This window comes from Neodiprion pinetum, chromosome 1 (genome assembly GCF_021155775.2).
Source record: "Neodiprion pinetum isolate iyNeoPine1 chromosome 1, iyNeoPine1.2, whole genome shotgun sequence".
In the NCBI taxonomy this organism is placed as follows: Eukaryota; Metazoa; Arthropoda; class Insecta; order Hymenoptera; family Diprionidae; genus Neodiprion; species Neodiprion pinetum.
This window is the reverse complement of record NC_060232.1, coordinates 12,446,810-12,463,988: the sequence shown is the minus strand read 5'-3', so window position 1 is coordinate 12,463,988 and position 17,179 is coordinate 12,446,810. Positions and strand designations below refer to the sequence as shown.

At 36.8% G+C, this 17,179-nt stretch overlaps 1 protein-coding gene across 3 annotated transcripts in view; it reads left to right on the top strand.

The window, feature by feature from the left end:
* Nucleotides 1–8,547: 8,547 nt before the first annotated feature.
* The window catches only part of LOC124218055 (dipeptidase 1), a 142,040-nt gene continuing 133,408 nt past the window's right edge, over nt 8,548–17,179 (top strand). For 2 of the 3 annotated variants that reach the window (XM_046624421.2, XM_046624437.2), the window contains exon 1: nt 8,551–9,868. In XM_046624421.2, the coding sequence (XP_046480377.1) occupies nt 9,744–9,868 (125 nt within the window). In that variant the 5' untranslated portion in view covers nt 8,551–9,743. Of the gene's footprint in view, nt 9,869–17,179 lie in introns of all 3 variants that reach the window. The other variant, XM_046624428.2, reaches the window with a different exon arrangement.

Sequence of the window (17,179 nt, the reverse complement as noted above, 5' to 3'; positions counted from 1 at the left end):
TCCAAAATGGAAAAAAAATTCATTTTCTTTAAAAAGCGCATCAAAATTTTCGGCAGAGCATCTGAAATAGAATATCTTAGCCAAATATGCATAAGCTTCTAATATCGATGTCCAAAAGTTTCTTATTTCATTGTTTCCATTTTGGATTCAAATAACACGAAGAAAACATCGGAAAATTTTTGAATTTTTTTATCTCGTAATCGCCGTTACTTATAATTTTCTTAACCCTAACCGATTACGAGACATTCAGCTATAATCTTTCAGTTATCTTGAATATTTCTTAATCGGTTAGAGTTAGGAACATTCTATCTCAGTATTCTTTTATAGAGCGTGAAATTTCCTATCAGAATCTATATTTGGATAGTTTATAAGTCAAGCTGTTTACGGAGAAGAAAAATAAATAAATATCCAATTTTTAAAAAGTGTTATTTATATGGAAAATATAAAATATTAAATAGGCATCTCTAAATATTAATATTAAGAGCTTATACTTATTTGGCTGATACATTCTATTAGAGATGCTCTACCGAAATTTTGATGCGCGTTTTGGAAGAAGAGAAAAAAACATAATTGTGCATGTTTCACTTGGATAAAGATGATTAGTTAGAGGTTCCATGCTTTTCGGAACGGTCCTAAAAGCAAAAATCAGCTAGGCTGTAACTAAGAGTAAAGCTTACAATATATATATTTAATATTTATGATTGCATTTTGCAGATCATTGCTAAAATCTTGTTGACTGTAAAGTGAATTCTGAATCATATTCGATTACCGATATACATATTCGTTGTCCCTGTTATTTGTGAATAAACGAAGGTCACACAAAAACGTTGTTATTTTAGAAAAAAAAAGTGGTTGGATGGGCTTTGCTTAAAATTTGAACAGTTCCAAGTTCAATGACACCACACTGGTAAAGCAATTTACACGCCATTCAATCGATCTGTTTTCCACTGATTGTCAGAGAAAACTGTTTCTATTTTCGCAATCAAGTCAAAAACGGCTCAGCCGATTTTACACAAAATCCGAACAGTTCAAAGCGAAAGATTTGCATTAATTGGGAGCAAAATCATGAAAATTTGTTTTTCAGATATCGTTAGAAAAAATCGATTACATACGTAAGTCCATTACGTACGTACAATCATACGCATTTCACAACGTCGAGATTGAGTAATTTCTCAAATATTGACGAATTGATGAAGTATATCGTGATATTTGATAGACATATTTGATAAAATGATGTCAGATTTCGAAGATAATAGGTACACGGAGATTTTTGTGGTCATTGATTGCGAATCCAAGGTCAACGTTTACTAAAATTTTATTTATCAAGATAATGACGAATGTGATGTGGCTTGAAATGAAGAAACAAAGGAACGATATTTATGCGTGTATTACATAAAACCAACTCGACAATATCTTAAAGAATTTGCGAAGTAAATTTTTCGGTTGATATAATAATTTTCCGTTTTCTTCGAACATAAATAAGCGAAAATTCGGGAGAGTTTTATAAAACGAATTGTAAATGTACGCTCTTCAAGTCTACCTAAAAATCGGCTCCAGCCTTACTTTACGACGTCAAATGAATTCAACCCCTCGAATCTCGTTTGCGTTGAAACAGGTATACGATCATCTTCGAGTTGTCTATTTGATCCACATTTCGTACGAGTACGTGTCGTAAATTATATCAGCAGCAAACCATATCCGATAACCATGCTCGCCAGGTTCCTCTGCCCAGCCCCGTAAACTAGCGCGGCTAAGGGGGCTGCACGCACGTGGATAACTGAGGGGAGTGTAAGGGTCTGGATTGGGGCTGTATTTCACGCAGTGTGACTGTCTATGTTGGCGGGTATTGAAACATAAAACACACACTGCCACTCTCCCGGAAAATCCATGAGAGAGTTTCGCACCTCCGCCTCCGAGCTTTGCTCTCTCGTTCTTAACGACCGTGACGGTAACTTCCATGCGCGCAAATCAGTTGAAGAAAGGTAGGTACCGAGGCAATGTCCTGGATCAGCCATGTTGTTATTATTTTAACCGAAAACTTGGTACGTTTGTACACTGAGAGAAATTTTTTGTTTCGGTTACAGATCAGTCCTTAACTATTTTCGTTTTTTATCATAATCGAAAAATATAGTTCTAGGTAGAAAATGAAAATTAGTTTTTTAGCTGATACCAGAAAATCTAGTATCTGTTACTCTTCTTTCTCATTACGATCACTGTTACTTTATTTTCTTGTAACTGTTGCGGAAATTTCATGCTTGTGCAACAATAAATTGACGTTAAAGCCTTATTTAACTAAAAAAGTACAGTAAACCGAACAAACTGATTATGCGTTGCAATTGCCAAAAAAGGATCGACGATAGCGCAAAATCGTTACGTGTAGGTACCTCGTTTTTCGTAATTCCAACAGTATTCAAACAGTTTTTTAAACGATACCTGTTTTACTGAATTTTTCTAGTTACTACAACAAACGAAATTTTTCTCAGGGCAATAAGAAACATATATATATATGCGTTTTTACTTATTTTCAGGCGTCCTATTTAATGAACGTGAATAACGTCGGTTTCAATGCAATTTTCGGGTACTTTGACAATTCATAGCTCTTATTCTGGCTCGATTCCAAACTTGAAATTTTCAAGACTTGTTGGGGACAAAAGAGACCAACGTTCCTGAAATTCTGAAGTAAATGGAAATTCAAAGAAGAAAGTTACAACTATCTGAAAATAGCGATTTTTCAAAAATCGGTCGGCATTGTGTGGCTATATATTAAAGAAATAGAAGATATTAATGAAATGTAGGGCATATATCAACAGCATAGACCTCGATGAAAAATATCAGCAATTAGTCAACCCTCTACATTGAAAACTGGAGATCTGAAAGTCTCAAAAACAGGTAAAATTTCGCTACAACAATGACTCAGTTGGAAGCTCCTCGCCAAGCCGGATTTGAGTTTGAATTGAGGATCAATTTTTTTCTTGAAAACAGAAGGTCAACAGAGGAGAATGCCGTTTCAAACGAGCCTTTAAGTTAATTTGAAGCTAAGATACAATTTTTTTTCAAATTACTCAAAAATCGTCTTTTATTAAATTTCAAAAATTTCTCCAGCGGTCAAATTTGATCGTATCGGGCTGAAATTTTCAGGATCATCTCCTTTTCTACCTTAATTTCGAAGAAAAAATCAGCATCAAAATCGCTGACCGAAGTGCGCACACTTTCGTCGAAAAGTAATGAATCTGTCCTATTTTAGACTGGTTCAAAAATATCGACTGTTTTTTTTTTTTTCAAAATCTCCTCTGAAATAATTTCAGGGAAGGGGGGGGGGGGGGGGGGATGCCTGTGGAAGGCGGTGCTCTTAATATTAATATTTAGAGGTCGCTCATCGCGGATTTCTATTCTCCATTTCAATAGCATAGGGAATTTAAAAAAAAAAATTTCGAATTCTGTAGCTCACAAACCAATTTTAATTCTGAGACTTACACTATTCGTCTAGTTCACAGTCAATTCGAAACGAAAATGGGCGATCAAGAATTTCAAATTTTATTCCCTTTTTATGAAAATGCTCACCGGGTTTTTTGAAGTCAATAAATCCAAATATGATAAAAAATTGAAATTAAGGCTGGTGGATCGAAGAGTGTCAAGTGAATGATCCTGAAAAATTTTCCACTCGAATTTGTCTTGTTAATAAAACTTTTGACAGCAGAATTGCACGGTTACTTCGATTCTGATTAGGTTGAAGTAAATCTTACAGTACCCGAGTCATGCCAGAGAAGGTTAATTGAACTTGAGTGATAAAGTATACTTCGTATACATTATAATTTTGTTGCTGCTTATGCTTTTTGTGCAGAAAAGGTTCTCACATTAGCAGTAGGTATTATATAATGATTGATAATTCGATTCTGAAGTATAAAAGAGCACTTAAAAATATGCCAGCGAACTCAGAAAGTTTACGAGTTACCTCGTAGTTGTTAACGAATCTGTGTTGTGTAGGATTGAGCGGATTCGGTAAAAGATTTTGAGCTTCTTTCAATAATTGGCCCCAATTTCAGGTGATCCTGATAAACGTGATTGTATATTCTTCAGGAGCTGAATCAGTTGCGCTTTTTGGCACCTTTCACGAGTCTACTCGCTCTTAACAGAATGACGATGAAATAGTTTATATCGTAAGGATCGTTTCACCGTATTTAAACCTCTTGATATCGGTAAGTAAGAAAATTCGAAGTTGCTAATCGTAAGGTTTAAATGTATGATCATTTGCATGTAGGTACATAAAAGTGAACCCTTTCAGAAGCATACATGGGATTTTCCACTGTCAACTTTGTACTTTTCACAACATTGACATCGCGTCAGCAGGATTAGTGATGCCGTTGAGACGAGAGGATCGAGATTCTCGTGTCGTCTTCCAGAAATCTCGAAACGGATTTCTCGTCTCGTCTCGAGGCTCGTCGAGATTCTGGAGAATGTCGAGGATCTCGAGAATTTCGAGACAAATCTGGAATCAGAATTATTAGAAACCCTTGGAGACATAGGAATACATTTACATATACATACGGGGCATTCCAACTCAACTCACGAGGTCATCGGCAGGACCTCTTTCGATTTTAACCATAAATTATTTTCGGGTACTTTCAGACCCAAAGTGGAACTGCGATTAAAAAATAAAAAAAAATTTCAAAAGGGCCAGTTTTAAATTGATGAAACTTTTTTCTCAAAATGCAAAACTCAAAACAAGTATTTTCATCAAAGCTCATAAAGAGTGGGCGGAGATCAGCTAACATTTTTTTCCTTTTTTCAAAAATACAAAATTGAAAAAAAATGAGTACACAATAATCATTTCTTGTCGAAAACGAAGAAGAAAAATAAATTGTGCCCAAGTAAAATTCGAGTTTCTCTTTAGTTTAAAAGTAAATATTGGGTCATTTTTAAAATTTCACTCTCAAAAAGGAGAAGATCGAATCTTAGCTAGGCACGTATTAAATTATTGAATCACTAGTATCCAGAATCTTATTTCCTTAAGATCGCGGGTTCGAAAAAAAATCGACGCGCAGAGTGCTGGATAGGCAATATAAACATAAACAGAGGGCTCTTTGAACGATAAATGGGTTTATCTACTTTTTCCCAAATCTCACGCAGCTTTTGCGACCCAGACGTCGAAACCTGAAGCTCTTGGGCCCTCCAAGGCGCCAGTGGGTCCGAACAGCCCTTAATCTCTTAGCGACATCAGAAAAGAAAAGAATTGGAAAATGTAGAGTTGCAAGTTCTTTACATCACATATATTTTTGTAAAATCAGTTACCGCATACCTATAATATACGTACAGTGCTCCCCCCCTAAGATTTCAGACTCGGGGCTCTGGTTCCAGGAAAAATATCTTAGAGAGGTATCCCCTCTACTCTTAAAAGGTGGGGTGTATATGTAGACAGCTGACTTATAGTAGCGGCTTACGCGCATGCGCAAGTAAACAACACTGAGTATAGTGGGGAAGCCGAATTGCGGGGAAATGATAGTAAAATGAGGGGAAGTAATATCTTACAGAGGGATATCTTAGGGGGGGAGCACTGTATATGTACAATTTCTCTATCATTTGTGTTTTAGAAGGTAACTGAAATTACGTAAATGTAATATCGGTGGTAGCCGATTTATTTATATAATAATCATTATCGCGATATAAATAACCATCGATTTTTCAAGAAATTCCTTGCAGGAATCTAACTTCTGTGGTTATTTTCATGAGAAAATAAACTCTGCAGTACTTACATCTTTTCCATCGACCTGACCCATAGATGAGATATAACCAGTCCTCTTTCTCCAGAAACTCACGATTCTTGATAGAACGAAATCACATGGATTATGTCTCATTTGTATAGTACATACATATATATATATATATATATATATATATATATATATATATATGTGTGTGTGTGTGTGTGTGTGTGTGGGGGGGGATGGTGTTTAGAAAATAAGTATCCAGATGCTCCTAATAATCCCAATTTCCAATATCTCTCGAAATTTCTCGAAATTCTGGAGATTCTCGACGAGACGAGAAATGTCAATTTGTTTAAAATGTCAATTTCTCGTCTCATCTCGTCTCGAGCTTCGACATTGATTCGAGAAGAGACGAGAAATTTAGATTTCGGGTCTCGTCTTGTTTCGTCTCGACAGCATCACTAACAAGTAAGATATAAAATGCTTGCGATACACCGTTCGGGGAAAGAAATAGAGTCTCAGACATTTGTTCACAAAAGTTAAGTTCATGTACCGGTTTTAAACACTTTCAAAAAGTTTTTCCTACAGTATATTTTTTTATTGAATTTTAGGTGACATATAAAATAAAATTTCCTCGCCAACTCGTTGGAAAATGTTTACGCCGGAGTTCCCAACATGTCACCCCTTCCCGCCCACTTTTCTACCTGTTAGCAGCTTCTGTAATCGCTCACGGTGTAATTGAATCGTGAATGAATAAACTAAGGTAACGATTGTAACAATTCAGGATGCCGTACTAGCAGATTTTCGGAAAATAGCGCTTTAAAGTTATCAAAATATCAAAAAATGGTGGATTTGTCAATAAAACTTCACTTTTCTGTGGAACATTACGAGACGCAATAAGGGCAAAGAAGAATTTCTGTATCATTTCTGGTCAATCTTATTAACTATGAGATATATTAATATTTCCTCTTATTAATAGATTTTTAAACAAAAAGTGTAACGAATCAGTATAAACATAAACTTATCAGTTATCTATCATTCATTTCAATGGACGTATGCAATCAATTCTTCGTAAAAAAAATCCAACCTGAAGCAGAGATGGGCGTGCGTTGAATTTCGAAACATAAGAGTAAACAAATTTAGAATAGAAAATTTAAATAAAAGAAACAAGATGAGGAGGAAGAAATCATTTATCTGGACTTCAGCACGGACAGTAAAATTCCTACGCCGGTGATTTATGTTCTTTTACTGACCTTTGTATTCCCTTAAACCTTGCTAGTCAAACCTCACTTTTTCTCAAATCGGTTTGATTGGAGCTCTCAAGTTGATTTGTTTTTGCCTATCTTCGATCCATGCTCAAAAGTTTGGCTTCTTTTGAAAGTACCTACTAACGTGTAAATTCCAAACAATGATTTTGGTAATCGAGCAATATCTAAAAAACTGATTTTTATTTGGATCAAAAATTTTATTAATCGCATTCTCGTAAGTCCCTATAATAAGCATCATAAGAAGTGAATAAAATTAGAAATTTTGAGAGTCACGACTGGATCGAGATGCCTTGGAAATCCCCATGCACCTCTACCTATATGATATTGAACATACTTTCCACATCCAGAGTAGAGCTACGTTATGACAAGAAGTTTTAGCAGACGGAAAATACAGATCTAAGCAAACAGGCTAATATGTTGATGGTCGACGTCCTTGTACCTAAATGGAAAGTAGTGCGGTAACATTTTTCGATTTACGTCAAGGGACCGAGGCGGTGTTACTGTAATAACAAAACAACATTATTTTAAGGAAGCGAAAGGCCATGCGAATAATTTTCCTTGTCCCAGTGACACTAAGTAAACATGTGTCATAGGCAGAGTACGTCTCGAGGAACTCTGTTTCAAATTGCAAAGACAATATACGAAGTCCTGATTATTTTGTTTTTATAACTTTTCGTCCATTTATTCTGTTTACCGTATAACTTTTCTTGTTCACGGTAGAACTCGGATAAAGTTTAGAATTATTTTTCCTTAGACGAAGACAGACGGAATTGTACCCCGATTACACAAACTTCATTCGCTTTGCTCCGTGAACAACCGCATTATAAACTAAATAATGCGTAATTTAACGCATATGTATAATTTGAACAAGAGTCGAGACCGATTACCAACGAATTACTTTCCTTGTGAGAATGGAATTCATTCGTCGGCGTTTATTCGATAAGATATTTTTCGGATTCTTCTTAGTAATGTAGTAATTGCCGGCCAACATGGACGATTTTATTTTGGACCGATTTTCTCCCACTTAGCGTTTTTCAAAATTTTGCAAAAAATGCAGGAGCTCAGTTTCAGTTGCCTACTTGATATTCCAATAGTTTGCATCACGAAATTTTTAATTAGTTAATCAGAAGAAATTGCTAAACAATAAAACACTGAAAAAACGTCGTAAAATAGAAATATTGTTCGTTTCTGTTCGACGAACATCCAAGTTTTCATTTTGAAATCTGAAACGTGCCAGTTTTTGCAACGAAAACCAAAACATGGTAGTTTTCGTAAGAAATTTGAATTCTCCTACTTTTGGTAAGAGGTGTTGAAATAAATACTCGGACGCTGACTTTGAAGACCGTTCTTACGATTTTCAGACACATGCCTGCATCGTAACCAACTACATGCAGAAAAAGGTGGGATCACTTGAGCCCCTCAGTTCCTATAGAACCGTAAGCGAGAAGAAAAGCTTCACCGAGTGCGTACGGTGGAAGAGAATCCTGAGGGGTAAAGAGTCTGACAGAGTGAGAACGGGGTATGTGAAGAGCGCCTGCGCTATTGCCGACGGACAAGCCAGTCAGTCGGGTCTTCATCTCCGAGCCGCGAACACCTCGGAAGGCACCAGTGACCATCGCTTCCGGATCCTCTTCGGAAAGCTTTGCGAAAGTTTACCCCAAAGTAACGCGTATCCCGTAGGGACCGTGATTTAGTTTTAGAAATCAAATTTTCGTTGTGACTTTATCGCGAGGAGAGTGGTAAAAATTACAGTCGATGGATTATCGCAAAGTTTTTCGGTAGCGGTTCTTTTGAACTTTCAAAGTCACCCGCTCGTACTGACATCGGTTTATCGGTAGATCGACTTTTTGTGTTAGTGAACCATGTCGAGAGTTTAACGGCATATTTGTAACTATGAAAACTTTGATAAACAATGATGGGGTGAACTTGGTAAAGTACAAATTGTTACTTACGTTGGACAGTATAAATTGGTAGCTTGAGTTTTAAACGTGTACGCGTGTCGAGTAGGAAAAACACGACGAGGATTAATTGAATTAATTATTCAGTGTTAAAAGTTAGACATCTCTCGGTGTTCCGTAGTTACGTTGGTTTAAACTGCTTTCATCGAACTCGAGCAGTTTTACGTTCGAAACAAACTTGAGTAAAGAATAATTACCCTAGACGGAAAACTGCCCGCTAACTGGTGTTCGGGTTGAAGTAGGTACCGGGATTCGTTGACGAAGGCTTCATTCACCGCAGCTAGTAAAAACGGCGTGAAGTGCGCGATGCAGGCACCACAGCACTTTATGCGAAAGTGTTCTCGTTGTTGGAACGTGAAAGTTTGAGTTACTAGTTAATGACTGCGGCAATTACATCTGTGAGGTTCACAAAGCGCAAATGATACTGTCAGCTTCCAGTGACCCAAGTATTCAGCACATGTGAGGCTACATCTTCTTACTCCAGTTTTAATTACGTGCTCAGTTTTTTTTTCAAACGGTGCCACACACGGTGCGACGTCTCTTCCCCCTAACCCAGGTTGGTGTAGAGTGACTTTGTAACGATGCAGTGAATCACATGACACAGTGTCTCGAAGCCGACACCGCGTCAGAAAATTTTGTGCAAACCTCGAACGATCAACTTCTCTCAGGTATCTCTGAAAGGATCAAGAAACTATCGTTTCGTTGGTCGTGGTTATTAACGCTCCTCCAAGTTTCCGCGTGGTAAAGTTTTCCCCGTAATCGTGATGGTATGAGGACAGTGACGATCAGAAGTTGCGGGCCCAGTGAGGTCGAGGATGAAGATGGTTGTGGGTGTGATGGTGCTGGGTCAGCTACTGACAAGGCTGCTGCTAGCAGCTCACGTTGGAGATCGTCTTGCTGCCGCCCGCAGGATATTGAGGGACGTTCCCCTCATAGATGGGTGAGTCGAGTTCCCTGAGGTAGGATCCACTCCGAAAACCGCAGTTCGGATAATGAGGAGTCGTACAAACGGTTGTCAGACACTCCGGTACTAGAAGCAGTGCGCCTAAGAACTTCACGTGATATCTAGAAACGGTGGTGGAAAAGAGAAATCTAGGTGTCGGATTTTAATAGGAAAAGAGTTGCTGGTAGGCCAAAGAGTGTGAATTACGCTATCAATCTTTCACGCACGGCTTCCGAGGGATGATTGATCGATTGTTGGATCTTTCTGTTTTAGTTTTCTCTCCGCAAAAGTGGAAAATCGTTTCCTAAGATATTTTCCGGAAATTACGAGATGATTCAACTGCATGTGAAGGAAATGCAAGGATCTTGAGCGATTTTTCTCGCGCTTTCACGGCGATTTCGCCCAGAGATATGACCGTGCTATAAGTATGAAACGTATTTTTCTGCGGTGGCTTCAAAGCGAAATCCGGAGTTGGTATTTATATCGACGTAAATTCAACTCAAACTTTTGTATGTACCAGATATTTTTCATGGTTGTTCAAATGTTCACCGCTTTAGATCAAAGTGACTGACAAAAGCTTCTCAGGTTTATTGTCTCTTGTCTATATTGTTGTACATGTGCTTCATTTGAATCTTTTCACTCCAAAAATTTCCGTAACGCATGGATAACCCCATAGGTATGGAATTCTGAAAATTACACGGAGTTTGCCGACAGGATGTAAAGTGAACGGCCAGATTTTTTCACAAACGAAAATTCCCGAGCTTCGTTTTGTGAACCAAATTAATTTGCCGTGATCCAAAGACGGAATGTAATTCGATATTCTATGGAGTTGCATAGGTATACGATTTAGTTCGAGACGCGTAGTTGTGATTTTGTTGATTACGGACTTGAAAGAAATCCAAGTATTAATAAATCGGGATATTTGAACTTGATGGTTCCACAAGGTAAATGTTTTACACATTAACCATCGTGTACAGATGGGGTGAATTTTAAAAACCTGAACGGAAGACAACCCTGAGAAAGTGGCCTGCAAATATTGAACAATCATTTGCATATTTTAATCCACCAATTTTTTTTTATCATTCTTCCCAGCTTTAGATAAATTTTTCTCTGAGTCTAATTTCCATTTCGCACGTGTTGGAGTGCATTCTACCAAACAAAACTAGTTGTGGCAACTTTGCTTAATTTCAGTTGTCGAGAATTCATGCCTTTGAATCGGAACCGAAACAAGAAATTACCGAATTCTCATCACGTCATGTAGAATTTTTAACTGAAACGCACCAATTAATTCTCATTATATAGTGGAATGTGTCAATACTGAATATTATAAAACTTTGCCAAATAAATTGCTGTGCTTTTCACTACAGTAACGCAGGCGTACTATTCAGGCGGAAATCATGCTGTTGTACAATTCTGGAATTAGCATAACGATACTGCGTTTCGACAACCCGTCATCAATGTTGATTATGAAATTTAAATTCAGGCGTGGAACAATACGCGCCTACATTTTCGGCATATCATTACCCGATAAACTGGAAACTCGTGAAAACAGTGACTCTAATGGGGGTTTGTGTTTTACGTCTGAACGATGATATGAATTTACATCTCACCCCAATAATTATTATCACGGTCTCGAAATCTTCGTACACTTTACTGATAAATCAACTTCCTACTATCGTGTTAGAAAAAAACGGCGTTATTTCTACCTAATCGTTGTTGCCATTACGTTCGATAAGAGTGCTTCTAAATTTGTAAATTTGCAATCAATTAAAAACGATATTTTTTTAATATTAGCACGAATTCAAAGGGTGCAAGCATGTGGTAAGGTATAGTTTGTGATGGTGAAAGAATTTCGCTACTTCAGCACAGACGCTTTTTGTGCCATTTGATATATATATATGCGACGAAATCTGGAACTTCGACATAAATATATATATATATACACGGAGAAAAATTTCATTTCTTATAGTAGCTAGAAAAATTCAGTAAAACAGGTATCGTTAAAAAAACTGTTTGAATATTGTTAGAATTACGAAAAACGAGGTACACCTAACCATTTTGCGCTATTGTCGATCCTTTTTTGGTAATTGCAACGCAAAATCAGCTTGTGAAGTTTACTCTACTTTTTTAGTTAAATAAGGCTTTAACGTCAATTCAATGCTGCACAAGCATTATATTTTCGCAACAGTTACAAGAAAATATAGTAACAGTGATCATAATGAGAAAGAATATTAACAGATATTAGACTTTCTGGTAACTGCTACAAAACTAATTTTTACTTTGTACCTAGAACTATATTTTTCGATTGTGGTAAAAAATGAAACTAGTCAAGTACTGAGCGGTAACCAGAAATAAAAATTTCTCTCAGTGTACATTTTTTTGCCTATACGAATATGTGGTCCTGGAATTTATATTTCTTCTTGAAGCATTGAACGTGTGAATCCTGAGCCAACCGGATGTCATTTGCATGTTCGGAAAAAAGGCAATAATATCTTTCAAAAATTGGACGGGAGACAAGCGTCGACAGGAATGTTTTGTGAGTTCGAAGCGAAGGCTTGTTAGAGGGGGGTAATCGTCCATACATTTCTTAAAGATCTTTTGGTCCTCTCCCAAGTGGAGGCCGTTATTGTGGGACAATGCATGGCACGAGTGGCGTATGCCTGCGCATAATAAAATCGCCTTTTCTTATCATTAGGTTGGCAACCGTTGGGAGAATTTACGATAAACTTGAGTATTAAAAAGGGGAGGCGTGGTTCTGCACTTTACAAATAACAGAAAATATCAGAAATCTGTAGATACGAGATATAACGAATACCATAAAAACCTATGCAGACATTCCTGAAATTTTCAACAACAAAACATCTTTCATGTTCTTTTCTTATCAATATTTAACAAATCTGAATCCATGAGTTGAAGGAAAAGATGGATACCAATTCTAAGCTAAACTTTGGCAAACGCTTTTTCACTCTTAATGATCTTCCGAGAACTTTTATGATACTTTTAGTATTCTTGGCACACTCCGACCAATAAACGATCGCGTATCGATGCACCTATGGGCTGTGTTGTATAAATATCAAATCAATATTCTAGTTCAATGTGCTATGTGCTTCAGCCTTGAATAGAATCCAAAGGGTACTTACAGCGGATGGACTGTGGATCAAAACCATGGAAATTACTAACTGCGCAATTGGGTCATTCTATGCGAATTCAACCGCTTTCCAGCCTCGCCACGTTAATTTTGAATGAAATATAGGAATGAGGATAGGTCTTCTGCTAGGAACATACGCGTGTCTAATCATTTAGCAAAATTGTTGTTTTCAAAAATTGTGTGCCTTGCTCATATTTTGGGACTGGTTGGAGGTACAGAGTTCAGCGACGATTGACAAGCTTAATCCTTGCGCCACACACTTTCTGAACCCGCATCAAAAATGATTGCGTAGAAGCAAAGATGTTGAATCAAATAAGTTTAAAAAAATTCTGAGATACTCTTTAACTATCATATTTCAAGAAAAATTTGTTATTTTTAGTGTGATAAAATTTTGAATATAGAAAAAAAATTCATAAGGCAACGAATGAAAAAACGGGAAACGGATTATTCTACTCAAAAAATCATAACTCACTGGATTTTCAACGTATTGATCAGAAAATCGATTGAGTAACTTTCAAGACACAGATATTCAAGAAAAGAAATATGGAGATAATACGGGATGGAAAAAATGTATTTATTTGAGTGAGTGAAGTTGAATTTTCAGAAAAAGACTGAATTAAAGATATCGACGATATTTCAATATAAATCTTGGATCGAATCAGAATATTTTTCATATTGAATCTATGGTGAAAATACCGCGGGGTCATTTTGACTCCGATGTAAAGCGTGATGGTTCAAAAGACATGAAATAACCAAAGATGAAATGGTTCATATACATATTTTGTGAAAAATTATTTTTTCAAGGTAGGAGATGTCGACCAACTGAACAATTTTCTGTTCAGGGATTCTTACAAGCAAGTTTTTGAAATTGCTATTCAAAACCCATTTTCACGGTTCAAGAATCGGAATACTTAATTTCTATGAATAATGCAGGAAAGATTTTACCTACTGAAGTTTTATTGGATAAGAAATATTACACAAACGAGTAAAAACGATGCTCATCCATGCATCGCTCTCACATTTGGATCATACATACGTTGAGTGTTTTTTTTTCCTAAAAAAGGCTCGAAGCAAATTCTTCTAACGGTCCACGGAAGATTCTGGCGCGTCTTTCATTTACAAATGGAATATCTAGTTCTCGTCTGGTATCATATATCATTCTGAGTGAGCCTGAAATCGAATAATTCACGAATACAGGTTGTAAGCAATTTATCATACTATAGTTAAGCCGGCTTCAAAGTTGGACTATTCGCGTAGACATCTTCACCTAAGTATAAGAGTGTGAATAATACTTCCAGCTTGATGAACACCTTCGCAGTTTTTACGACTGCACGAGGCGGCGGATCCTTCATCACATTTATTGTTCCTAGTCACTGTCGTCAACTGTCACCGAGTCGTTAACTAATTTGTTGAACTTTCAAACATGCGGTATATAGGTACTGTATGGTATATATCCTGCAGTTCATGCGGCTTTCGTGCATCGCAACAACATGATTAATGATTTCCATTCAGCCGAAAGTTCACAGAGAAGATTAACCGTTTACTCTCTGTGTAATTCAATTCCGTTTACCTTCAACACGACACCAGCTGCACAGTCCGGTCAAAATAGGTCTGAATTAAAAACATACGGAATATGGCTGGATTTTTTGTGTACGGTGGTTTTTGTCCCTCGTGAACTGAAATTTGATGTCATTTTTGAGCTGCGTAGTCGGCGTTTCGAGAAAACAGCGAAATTTCACGTTTGTTTGCATTTTCCTGAAAACACGCTATCGACAGATCAAAATTGACTGGACAATCGTGTAGAGCAGAAAATTCTACATCGAATTATGTTCTCGTATATCGGAAACGGAGTCGGGTTAACATATTTAAAAATAAAATAGACTGTTTCAACAAAGTTTTTCCAGGTACCGTCGGTAAGTAGAATTTCTTTTAAGAGAAAAGAACCGACTGTCGGTATAGTACAAGTTCGTCTCACATCCCCATAGTCACTCGCAACAATTGTTCTTCACGAATATGCTGGAGCTTGCGGATGATTCGTTGTTCCGTTACCAATGTGATTTGAATCCCTAACTTACTTCCTTGATACTCGAGGGTGAGGTTCTATATTTCGGCAGAAATCCCTTGCGAATTCATATCGTGGAGAGAAAGAACTTCGAACTTGTTTTTGGCGAGAAAAGGCGCATCGTATGCAAGTGTACCGATGTTTGTGAATATCCTACGTTAAGTAAATTGCATGAGCATCGTTACATTGTACTTTACACATAACGAGAGTGTCCATCGCAAGGGCTTAACTTCCTCCAGCTAATTTTCTGCAAATTTATCACCATTGAAGTAGAGATTTTTGGAGAGAAAGAAAACTTTGGCGTGTTTTTAATTAATTTTAGGTAGATCGAAGTTAGCCGATTTGAAAAGGCAAAAGGAACGAGATATTTCATCCGTCGATTCGGGTGAAAAATTCGTGGATCGCTTCCGGCTTGAGAGAAGGTGTTTATACTCTTCGTTATCGCTAACTACTTTCATTGTCAGAAACAAGCGAAGTTGAGCAACTAATTTGCTAACTGTAATCACAAAAATTCTCAAAAATCCAGGTCCTGTGACGCGAGGTTGTTGAGGGGCGGCCGGAAAAGCCGAAAATTTATGAAAAAGTGTGGATCACACAAACGTGCTGAGAAAGAAGTTGGCGAATACTTATTCTCTTCAAGTACCAGACTGCAGATTTCCTAATCACGTCTATCGGTAGCAGAGAGACTTGCAAAATTAATCCAACTACGTGGTAGATCTGCGCAGATCTGATAGTTTTATTAGATAAGATTTGCTTTTGTAGAAACCAGAACGACATTTCTGATTTTAATAAAAATTACCTGTTCTCTCAAACATTCGTTGCAAATACCAACCAACCAGAGTTCAGTTTCATATTTAAATCACTTTTTTCATAAATTGAAATGCGAAACTGAATTTCCTTTAATTGTTATTTACAATAAATGTTTGAGAAAATAAGTAATATTGCTTGAAATCCGAGATATCGTTCCTACTTCAATTAGTTACGTAGAAGATATCAAAATTTGAGATCTATAACCCAGATTCAAAATTTGTATTGACCAGTGATTAGTTATCAACATAAAACAAACAAAAGCAAACTTTATAAATCTCAATTGAAGATTTTGGTTATTATTCGATGTATAAAATCAAAATTAATCAATTTAGATATAAACTCGATAAAAAATGTTTTTTTACTGAGCTGTGTTAGTGTCTGCTCACTTCTTTATTTAACGAAATGGCATTGTTTTCGCCATATTTGATCCCCATATTCGGTAAATTCAAAAAATTCTTTCTCCGTGTGTTGTTAACCGACAACCTGACAGGACAGTGATGGTGCAACAGGGAATGTACTGAACACTGAAAATGTTAATAAACATGAAAACATTGTACGAAATTCACGAGGGCAGAAAACGAGCGAGCTGCTATGGAACGACGTGCTAAAGTTCATTTATTTTCCGATGTAAATTCACGTACCAACATGCGTAACCGCAAGCGCTTGTTACGCGTCGACATTCATCCCGAGCACGTGTGTCAATATTTTTTACCCTCGTCAATTGGGTGCTCTGGATTCTTTCTGCTTTGCTTAATATTACTGTTTATATTTGTTTCAAACATTGAGAGTACCGTTGTAGTGTATTTGATTTTGTTCTTCGTTTTTACGCGGTATCAACATCGAGGAGCAAAATTTACCTCACCAACATGAAATACATCAATCTTATAATATCCTGTTCCTATACCTCTTTTATTACAATAAGTGTACCGACACGCAATCTTCGTATTAGTTTGGTGCTTCAATCGGATCGTTAAGAAACATCATTTTTCATCTCGCTTTGTAAATAGATCCACGAGAGTGAAGCTGAACCTTTCGAGTGGAAACACTTTCGCATTAGATAAATTATTTCACTGCCATATGTATGTATCTATAGAAAGAATTGAGGTACAGTGCAAAAAATTTTCTATTCTGAATTTTTCGTAGCGATCTAGTTGTGATATTAGTCTAAAAATGGTTTCTTTTTTCATTGTGTAATATTTATCGAGAGGAACTGATCCATAATTGGAATTCGATCGTTCGAACACTGCTATTGAAAAAATGTATACTTAGATAAAACAAGCATGAATTA